We start from the raw sequence: 10,520 nt of genomic DNA on the forward strand, positions 1-10,520 counted from the left end.
GTTCTACTCAGTTTCTTTTACAGCCATTAGTCACCAATAACTTTGAAGAGATTGATTTTACATACAAAAATATCATCAACTTATAGAATATAATACAATGTTATAGTCCACCTTAATCAGCTACAGCATGTACATAATGTATTAGTAATAATGATACAATAATAGAATTACACTCACAGGAATAATAAGTGCTTTGAAGTAGATTATCAGGATGTGTTTTTCACTAAGTTGTTTTGCTTCTTCTACTGAGGTCAAGGATCTGAACCCTTCTCCCATCACTGTTCAGCAGCTGAGACACATGGACAGCAATACGTTGGCTGAAATGGAAAGTCCGCACTCTTCTTCTGCAGCACTCCTCTCAATCTTGTGTGTGCACAGAGCTGCATATAGTAGTGGTCCAGCTGAACCACTTCTCATTTTGACACAATGATTCATGTCCAACTTAGTACAGCTGTGTCCAAGAGCCCAGCAAGTTACTGTAATCACAGCCAAGAGGGTCAGATGCTAAGTGACACAGCAACAGATGAAATGTGTCTGCTAGCTGTTAAATGGTGTGTTTCAGTGAAGGACATCGTTCCTCTATTATATATCTAACATGCTGTGATTTGCTCCCTTGTGACAAGAGCAACTAGAAAACTCTGTTGTCTATGGCTCCAAATGTTTCTAACAAAAATGAAAGCTGCATAAACATGCTCATATCATCATATTGATGTTGCAAACATCAACAGTCACTTGCCCAAGCATTAGAGATGCAGCCCCCACGCCATTTACTTTCAATAAATCATTCAAAATATGCAACATGTGCATCTTACTGTGTTAGTTAATAGCTGTCATCCCATGCTGGTTAAATGAACCACAGGAAGGCAACATTACAGTACCACTGGTTGAAATGGATTCCAGGTGGGCTACTTTAATTGTATTTTAAAGCTTTGAGTGAAAGGGCTTTTTAAAACTTAACAATATATTTTCAAATTTATTTGAAAGTAAAACATCTCCATATCTGTAAAATATCAAACTTTGTTGTCATTGAGAAAGCCAAAGAAGAGAGACGCATGTGTAACGTTCTCTGAACAGCTGCCACTGTAGCCACAAGATAATGGAGAATGCTAACAGCGAGTAGAACAGCAGCACAAGAGAGAGGAGTCGTAAAGTCTGCCAACAGTCATTAGTAGCAATGTCAGTTACACATTCATATGGAAGAAACATTGGCTAACATTAGCCACATAAGCTACTGGTCATACCTGATCAAGTGCGGCTGAAGCTGCAAAGGGTCCTGAATTTAGCAACGTTGAACTGTTTTGCTCAGAAATTCAATTTTTAATTTCTGTGTAATATTTTTGTTTTTCATAGTCTGGCTTAAACATTTTGACTGAATGGTACATACGAGCCAGTCCACTCTAAGCCTAGTATGTGCTAGCATAGCTCCTGCTCAGTGACATAGACCCTGTGTGTGCCCTGTGTGTGTGTGTGCCCTGTGTGTGCGGGTGCGCCCTGTGTGTGTGTGTGTGCCCTGTGTGTGTGTGCCCTGTGTGTGTGTGTGCCCTGTGTGTGTGTGCGCCCTGTGTGTGTGTGTGTGCCCTGTGTGTGTGTGCGCCCTGTGTGTGTGTGTGTGTGTGTGTGTGTGTGCGCCCTGTGTGTGTGTGTGTGCGCCCTGTGTGTGTGTGTGTGCCCTGTGTGTGTGTGCGCCCTGTGTGTGTGTGTGTGTGTGCGCCCTGTGTGTGTGTGTGTGCGCCCTATGTGTGTGTGTGTGCGCCCTGTGTGTGTGTGTCACTCGGGACTCTTACCGCTGATGCGCTGGCAGAGAGAACATAATTTCGAGGCCTTGTCTCCTGAAAATCAGGTGCAGCCTACAAACGAGAGCAGGGAGGAGGAGACACATGTTGGCACATCATGCAGTTACAATTATTAAGCAGAAAAACAAACAGCATAGCAGCAGAAAGAAAAGTGGTCAGAAGCAGCACAGGTGCAGGAGGAACTGTGGATAGCCGTCGGTGGTGGTGTGTCGTATCAAAGTGGTTGAAATGACTTATGACTGAATCATTTATTGATTCGATTATTAAATAGTTGGAGTCAAATGACATTCTTATGTTGATGGGTTTACTCTCTCTTGTTGTGGTGATGTTACCATTTAATGAAGCTTTTATTAGCTTCATTAAATGATGTGTTACTTGTCACATCCACATATGGAGCAGAGGCCTGTATCGTTTGTATTAAATCATTTTAAATTCAATGAGATGATTGAACTTTCTCAACCACTTCCTTACTATTCGTGAGTTCCTACATGAACACACTATTTTCTATAATAGTTATTTCACATGACAGATTTCTGTATGGATTTTGGGCCAGACTGCAGTACAGCAGGGTTAGTCCTATAAAGCAGAGAGTCTGTCGCTAACTTACTGAGGGACTCACAGCACTGAAGTCAGAGAAAAGATGAGCTGAAACACAGGACATCTGGACTTGTATTAACATTTACATCACTGCATGTTATTTTGTGCATAACCTAATTTGTCATGTCATATTAGATACTCTACTCTGATTCTGATGAAGTCTGCTTCACACAATCAGGCTTGGAACTCCCAGAGTTAACTGATACCCAGCTTCATCATACGGTTATCCAGGACCGCCAATGTTTGGCTAGAGCCAGACTAAGTTGAACCTGGTCTTGTCTGGATCAATCCTGCTTGATATATATATGATGTCACAGTCCTCTACTGGACCCGAGTGTTAGAAGTACTACTGCGTCTTGTAGTGTGCTACTCCATCCTCTCCCTGTGAGCCCGCTGTTCTGGCAACAAGCCGTGCCAGCTTCAGACAAAGAACCTCATAGTCAGCATTAAGAAGCTGATCTTATTGAGGTTGAGACACATGCAACAGGCACTGCAGGTAGAATCACTGATGATATGGCAGCCAGCAGAGCATCTGAGAAGCTTTTTCATTCAATTTGAAAGGTTTGATGAGTGCAGCCATGCCACCTGAGGAAGCAACCAACTCAGTGCAACACAAGAGGAACAAAATGACTGCAGACGTTATTCAAAAGAAAGCACGACCTGATGACCTGACATGACAACGCATAATGTTAGCTGCTATGTTAAAGCCGCTTGCTTCTTGCTATTCCACCTACCATATGAATATTGCTGTACTTCCCATCTTTGAGCTTTTTCAGTCTTATTATGTACGGACGTGTTAGAGAACAGCTGGCACAAGATGCACGTCAACAACAGTGTTGATTATCTAACATAGAACAACAGAGCTACGAGGCAGTGTCTCTCACTGTAGTCATACATGTTTGGCCACTCCAGGGCAGAGCAACTTTCATTTAGTTAGCAGATGTACAGCTTATTATGTTATGTTATGTTAGCAGATGTACAGCTTATTATGTTATATTATGTTAGCAGATGTACAGCTTATTATGTTATGTTATGTTAGCAGATGTACAGCTTATTATGTTATGTTAGCAGATGTACAGCTTATTATGTTATGTTATGTTAGCAGATGTACAGCTTATTATGTTATGTTATGTTAGCAGATGTACAGCTTATTATGTTATGTTATGTTAGCAGATGGATTCGTTTTTCTGCCATAACAAAACTAAAGCTAAAAGAGGTCAACAAGGTCCATAGAGCTGTACAGAATTGGGTTATATTGAATATATTGGGTTAAATTGAATATTCATTCACAGAGATACCACACTATGGAGCTTTTTCCTATCTTTATTCAAGAGTGTGGTTCTTAATGTAGGAGCAAGTCTCATCCTGTACTCGTATTTCTCTTTTCTAGTCTTCCGAATAGAATATATCTATAAATAACTTCATTTTTTTATGAATGTGAAGCTGAGCAATGACTCGTCAGTGCGTGCCTCCTATGGGTGAATTTTGGAAATGATTACATTATCTTTTTTTCAATACATTTTGACTTACAACGCTGGACTTATTGGAAATGTTTGGATCACACAAGTCTGTAAAAATCCTACACAAGCCTCACTGGAATCTAGGCTATAATATTCTATATATATTGCTACTTAGTGTAGAATGAATAGACGTGTAAAAATGTTCATTTAGGTTAACTTTTTTTCTTCAGCTGAAAGGAAACAAAAGTGTTGAGCATTCATGATGATGTCATTCTTTATATAGCCTGCCTATCAATTGTTTTTCAGCTCAAAAAACATTATTTGACCGTAATTTCTCCCATTACTGGGACATACAAGCCATTTTGCTTCCAGCAAAAATACTGATCGGATCACCCTTAATATTAACCGTCTTTCTATTCTAAAAGTCGTAAAGAAAGCCAGCGAAGTACATTTAATAAAGCCTTGGAGGTCAGAAGAGGAGGGACACTCTAGTATTGAGAATGCAGGGATCAACACTACACCTGAGAGCAGAAGCTGAAGCACAGGAAATCTGTATGCAACATCTGCGTGCAAGCATACAGTTCGAGCAGAAGCAGAGCAAATCTAAGGACAAGCAGAGCTATTTGAGTGTGAGCATTACAACATCTGGATGTTAAATCAATGAGTTATTCTCAAAGTGAAAGTTCCCATTCTTGAATAAAGATAGAAAAAATAACGCTCGATACCACACCAAGTTTGGGGATGACTAGATAAACAGTAGATCAAAAATTCATCAAGAAAATTGATTTTAGAATTTTCAAATGGCCTTAAGTCTAACATACATGTGACTGAAAGTGGCATTCAGCAACAAATTCACCTGGTAGCAGAGAATCTTGGGAAAGGAGAATTTTGTTTATATGACCGCTGTTAAAGGTGCAGTCCACAAACATTTCATGTCAACTGTGGATTAAATGGCTACATGTAAAAGAAAGATGGTCACTTGTATTGAAGAGAAATATCAGCAGCTCTGCAGAGTATTTGCCACTGGTTGATATAGTGGAGCATTTAACAGCTTAAAGGACAGACGTTTCCCTACGCAGTCAGTAGAGAGCTAACAGAGGGGGAACATTGGACCTACAGTCATCAGGTAGACACTGACATGACTCCAAATGAAAGATTATGTTGCTCTGTGTTTGCTGGACTTCTAAATAGGCAATGTTTGTTAAACTCCTTATGGTGATAATGTGACAATGTTGTGTTTACAGCTTTTCCAGCTGCCCCCAAGTAGCCAAAAGACATGAATACTACTTTCAGAGGTTATAGATTAAACAGGAGAGGTGGATGTTATACCTGAAGATTCAATATGGTCACAGATTTGACTATCTGCACAGTATGGCTGCTGTAAATATCATGTTTACAGAGGACAGGAGGAGGAAGAAGAACTACAAGAGCAACAAATCAACTTGACATTTCATCTCACCGCTGCTTTGGCTTCTGCCAGTTTGCCTTTTTTCAGACGTGCTTTGCAGATGTCAAGATCCAGCCGTCGATTCTCCAGAAGTCGCCTCTCTTTCTGCAGAGGACAGGAGGGATCCAATCAGAAACCAGGTACCTGCTGCAGGGAACAAACCTTGCAACACTAAGTTTAACAGCACAATGAAGCAACCAGCTCCAAGAAGAAGACTTTCATGTTTTAGCGCACACGTCTCCATGGAAACAGACTTCTCCTCCCTCGGGTGGTGTTAAAAGCGAACACAATGTCTTAAAGCACCAAGGTCCTACAGTAAAGTAGTGAGTAAGAAAGTAAATCAGTCAGTCAGTCTTACTGATATAGTCCTCCAGTCTCCTTCCAGGAAGTTGCGTAGAGGAGTGAGGAAGCCGGCGACTGAAGTTTGGAGGAGCTCGCGCTCGGCTCCACCCAGTCTCTTCTGGTACTCTCCCACTGTGATCAGGGTACTACCTACAAATACACAAGTTACCCATCATGTAAAACCCATCAGCTATCAGTCAGACGACAATTTAGCCCACTGTGCAAAATACGGGGGGCCGGAGTCCTCTTGATTGACATTGGGGATCCCCTGAAAGCCTCAACAGCTAACTAACATCAGCAGCATTTATTCATTTAAATAGCAAAACATGTATTCACGAATATTAATCAAGGAAAATATTGATGTGGTGTTTCTTCATATATATTGCCATTAAATAGCCGGTTGGTTCAGGTCAGGCCTTCTTCCATGGGTGGCGCTGTTGTAAATGGTCCACAAAGCAAATGTTGAGTAGTTTAGAAAAGCTAACGTCACCCTGTACAACCTGAAAAACAAGTGGATTTGTTTTCTCCTTTGACATCATGGTTACACTCTGTTCAAATAGGGACTCATTACTCATCAGGTCTAGGAAATAATTTATATCAAAGAAAAAGTCCACTATTTTGAGGTAAAGTAGAATATGTTTTGATCTCTAGCATATGTTTGTGGCTGAATTGTAATACAACTGCTGAGCATAAGGGGAAAAATTGAACAGCGAAACACAAGTGTGTGTCTGTCAGGTTCTAGTGTATGTGTGTGTGTGTGTGTGTGTGTGTGTGTGTGTGTGTGTGTGTCGGGAGAGAAGGGCGTGTGCTGTGTGGATTCTGTCGCAGGGCATTTGCGTGGTTTTGTATTTGTGTGAGTGGCCTTATTGTTTTATATATCTCGCATTAAGTCTGTTTAAGACTTCAGCATAACACAGAAGCACTACGTAGGGTTGTCCTGATTGCACTGGGACTTCTGCACACTGACAAACAATATCTCTGTGGTTACGGTGTAGCCAGTGGAAATCAGGATATCCTTTATCTGGATATCAAGACCAAGACATTGGTCATTGTTTACAATCCGATTAGCAATTTGAGACAAAAGAATGTAGTTGGAGTTGAGAGACGACGTCTACGACCGGATTGTGTAAGAGTAAGCAGGTTACGCTCAGTTAGAACTTTATGATTCAGCTAATAAAAAGCTAAATCACCGTCAGACGATAGCCAGTGGGTTCACAAATTACATTTCGGCCAATGAGTTTGGCCTATTTTGTTCCCAGACTTTTCACCTGCATTCAAACAAAGCTGATTTATCAATATCAATTATTTGATTATTATTGTGAACATTCAGGATGGTGCTTCAGAAAAGCATACCTCATGAGTAAAAAGCAGACAACAATATGATAGTCTGTTTCATCACAGCACCACTGACCATATGGCGTCCCTGGACCAAATTCCTTGGCAGCTTCCAGCATGTACTGGCCCAGCAGCTCTGGGTTGGTGGTCCTGGAGGGAAGCTTCTTATCCAGCTTGTCATAGATGAACTCCTCTATTCGAGCACCTGGACAGCAGGTTATAAAGAGATCTCAGGGAAACTGTACGCACAAGGAGAAAAACTTGCTTGTTTGCTTCAGAGTTTTTTGAGCCTTATTCAAATTATGTAATAATCTTTTTTTTTTTAACATTTCCATGAAACATGCAATCTGAAATTAGTTATTTTTCAACCAAGTACTGAATATAGGATGTATATTCCTTCTGAGACCCGCAGGATTGCAAGCTAACATTACTGTCTTTAAGAGGCTGTAGCGGGCTTGTCTTAAAGCTAGAGTGAAGATACTGGCATCATATGAAGCTAATGAACTAATGGATCCATTGGTACCACATCATGTCATGCTATCTTGGGAGGGGGCTGTGTAACGGTCCAAAGTTGGGCCAAATTTTGGTGAGGGAGGCCTGGCATGGCAAGATATGTGAATGAAAATGGTTCTAGGGTGTATTTGAATATCTATTACTTACTATATTCCTTGTGGATCCAATGAGCCTTATTGTATTCATGTGTGATGATGTTAGTCTCCATAGCAGCCAATTCATTGCAGTGGGGCCATTTTTTGAAACATCCCTGTATAAAGTGATTGAGTGTTGTGACTCTAGGAGAATCACAGCCTAATGAAACTTCACAACCACAAACCAGAGACCTAGGGCGGTCAGAGGACGTATGGTTTGTACCATGTGGAACTGATACATGGACTTGTAAGTACAGTGTCTTTTTAGTCATTCGACCACTCAAGGTGCTTTTTACACTCCATGTCATTCATCCCCTGATGGTAGGGGCTACAGCCCGCTCCTCTGAGCCTCAGCCTACACCAACCAGGGGTTTCTCAGCAGCCTCCAGAACAGAGGCGCTCGCCATCTAATCGCCAAAAAATGTAATTCTTGCAGAAATCTTAGGCTGCACGGTGGTGTAGTGGCTAGCACTATCACCTCACAGCAAGAGGGGCCCGGGTTCGATCCCCGATCCCGGGTGTTCCTTCTGTGTGGAGTTTGCATGTTCTCCCCGTTGCAGCGTGGGTTCTCTCCGGGTTCTCCGGCTTCCTCCCACAGTCCAAAGACATGCAGCTCAGGTTATTTGGAGACTCGAAATTGCCCGTAGGTGTGAATGTGAGCGTGAATGTTTGTCTGTCTCTACATGTGCCCTGCGATGAACTGGCGACCTGTCCAGGGTGGACCCTGCCTTCGCCCAATGTCAGCTGGGATCGGCTCCAGCGACCCTGAACAGGATAAGCGGTTTGGATAATGAATGAATGTTTATTTCTGATGTACGACTAGTATGACATGACACACCCAATGATCCCCCATAAAAAGACTAAAGTGTCTCCAGTTTGACTCACTTGTGCAGCTACTTCTTAACTGTGACCTACAGGAGTGGATTATGAATTATGAGTCCATTAGAAACAGAGGACAAGTGCATTAGCACAGGACATTAGGAACTTTCCTAATGACTGCTTGGTTAACTAAATTACTTTAAAGGCATTTCTGTTATTTTGTCTACTACTTATGTGTAAACAGGAGAGAAGCTGGAGTAATGTGGGCTGAGGAGGTTAGCGTCACGGATCTGAGGTGGGAGTGTGTTGGTGCAGGAGGTCAGAAAGGTATGAAGGGGTTTAGGGTTATGAAGGGCTTTGTATGTGATGAGGAGAATCTTGAACTGGATTCTTTAAGGAGTGGGGAGCTAGTGGAGGTTCTGAAGGACTTGGGTGATGTGGTCTCTGGTGGAGTGGGAGTGGGAGTGGGAGTGGGAGAGCAGACGGGCAGCTGAGTTTTGGGTGTTTGTAGTTTGTTGATGATTTTGGTGGATGAGCCGTACAGGATGCTGTTGCAATAGTTAGTGTCGTGAGGTGATGAAGGCGAGGATGAGTGTTTCAGCTGCTGAGAGGGTAGCGCCAGCAGCATGGGGGAAACAGCTAGCCTGAATCCGTCCAAAGGTAACACAAGCTGCCTATCAGCCCCCTGAAAGCTCACTTCTTATCACATTCTATTTGTAATGTTTGTTCAAAACCAGCTCCCTAAACATACCTTTTTACACTGTGGTTTATTTACAGATCAAACACACATGATGTGACATGTTTAGTATTGGGATTTTGTTACCTTTGGACAGGGCTAGCCCTTTCCAGTCTTTGTGCTAAGCTAAGCTAAGCTAAATGGCTGCTGGTTGTAGCTTCATTTTCATCAGACAGATATGAGAGTGGATTTAATTCATTTACCCTTCTCACTAAAAAGTGAACCAGCACATTTCCTAAAATATAGAATGATAGATTTAATATGATATTGTGAGACTTAATTAGTCAGTATACATGCAATGCTAAGCATTTTGATTTACTACAGTTGTGTGTATTTACCTCAGGGCAGGCCTTTACTTGGAACAAGCCTTTATTGCTCATTTCACCTGATCCCCGGTTAATACACACTCTTCACTTCCCCCATGTTTAATTCATGAGGTTACATTGACTCATTTTTTCTTGTCGTTTCCATTTTGTTGTTTTTTGGATGTTAAGCTACACTTAACATGTTTCTCATAAAAAGCCTTCCAGTGGCTCAGCTGTTATAATCCCCCCCCCATTTATTGAAGGCTTTTCATGTGAAAAATATGCAGTATTTCATTAAAGCAGTGATTTTCAACCACTGTGCCGTGAGAGATCGCCAGGTGTGCCGTGGGAAAATGTCCAATTTCACTTAATCGGTCCAAAAAAAATATGAATTAGTTGCTGCAAATAATTTGCCATTGTTGAGCGTCTGAGCTGCAATATAGTGTCTGGCTAAGTAATAAATACTCTTCCATGCCAGTGGGTGGCAGTAGGTATCGCAGTAATGACCGTGTTCATTTAAGACAGGAGAATGAAATGATGCGCGGGAGACGAACAGCGATGGAGAAATATTTGAAAAAGGATAAATGCGGACTCTGAACTGGGCCCTGGACAACAATCTGACCCAGATGAAAAGCCGAGTATGAGTGGTGGTCAAAAGAAAGAAAAAACGGTGAGCTTGAGGCAACACAGAGAAAGTTATCTTTACTTTGGATTTACTTTCATCTAAACAGGCCCAGGTTTCACACCGAGTAAGGATCAACAAACTGAAAGACTTGTCATTAAATTGTCAGCATATATGCTGTATTATGCTACAATGTGTCATTTTGTAACTTTTTTGGTTGTTGGTGCGCCGCGGAATCTTTTTAATGTAAAAAATGTACGGCGGCTCAGAAAAGGTTTAAAAACAGTGCAGTAAGGGTAGCTTAACAACAACTAGGGGAGAAGGTGTTTCTATACTCCATTCAGTGGACAGCAGACTGTCTCTCTGAATAGAACAGATTCACTCTGGTTCAGTTTCAACATGTGATACAATAAGGTC

The 10,520-nt window shown here is 41.7% G+C and overlaps 1 protein-coding gene across 1 annotated transcript in view; it reads right to left on the reverse strand.

Moving 5' to 3' along the window:
• LOC116398966 (endophilin-B2-like) overlaps positions 1-10,520 on the reverse strand; it is a 70,574-nt gene that overhangs the window by 22,085 nt on the left and 37,969 nt on the right. The window contains exons 4-7 of the mRNA XM_031875749.1: positions 7,051-7,179; positions 5,656-5,789; positions 5,310-5,402; positions 1,785-1,847 (exon numbers count right to left, since the gene is read on the reverse strand). Coding sequence (XP_031731609.1) covers positions 1,785-1,847; positions 5,310-5,402; positions 5,656-5,789; positions 7,051-7,179 — 419 coding nt within the window. The remainder of the gene's footprint in view (positions 1-1,784; positions 1,848-5,309; positions 5,403-5,655; positions 5,790-7,050; positions 7,180-10,520) is intronic.

Source organism: Anarrhichthys ocellatus, unplaced genomic scaffold (assembly GCF_004355925.1).
Source record: "Anarrhichthys ocellatus isolate YVR2014 unplaced genomic scaffold, GSC_Weel_1.0 scaffold95, whole genome shotgun sequence".
In the NCBI taxonomy this organism is placed as follows: domain Eukaryota; kingdom Metazoa; phylum Chordata; class Actinopteri; order Perciformes; family Anarhichadidae; genus Anarrhichthys; species Anarrhichthys ocellatus.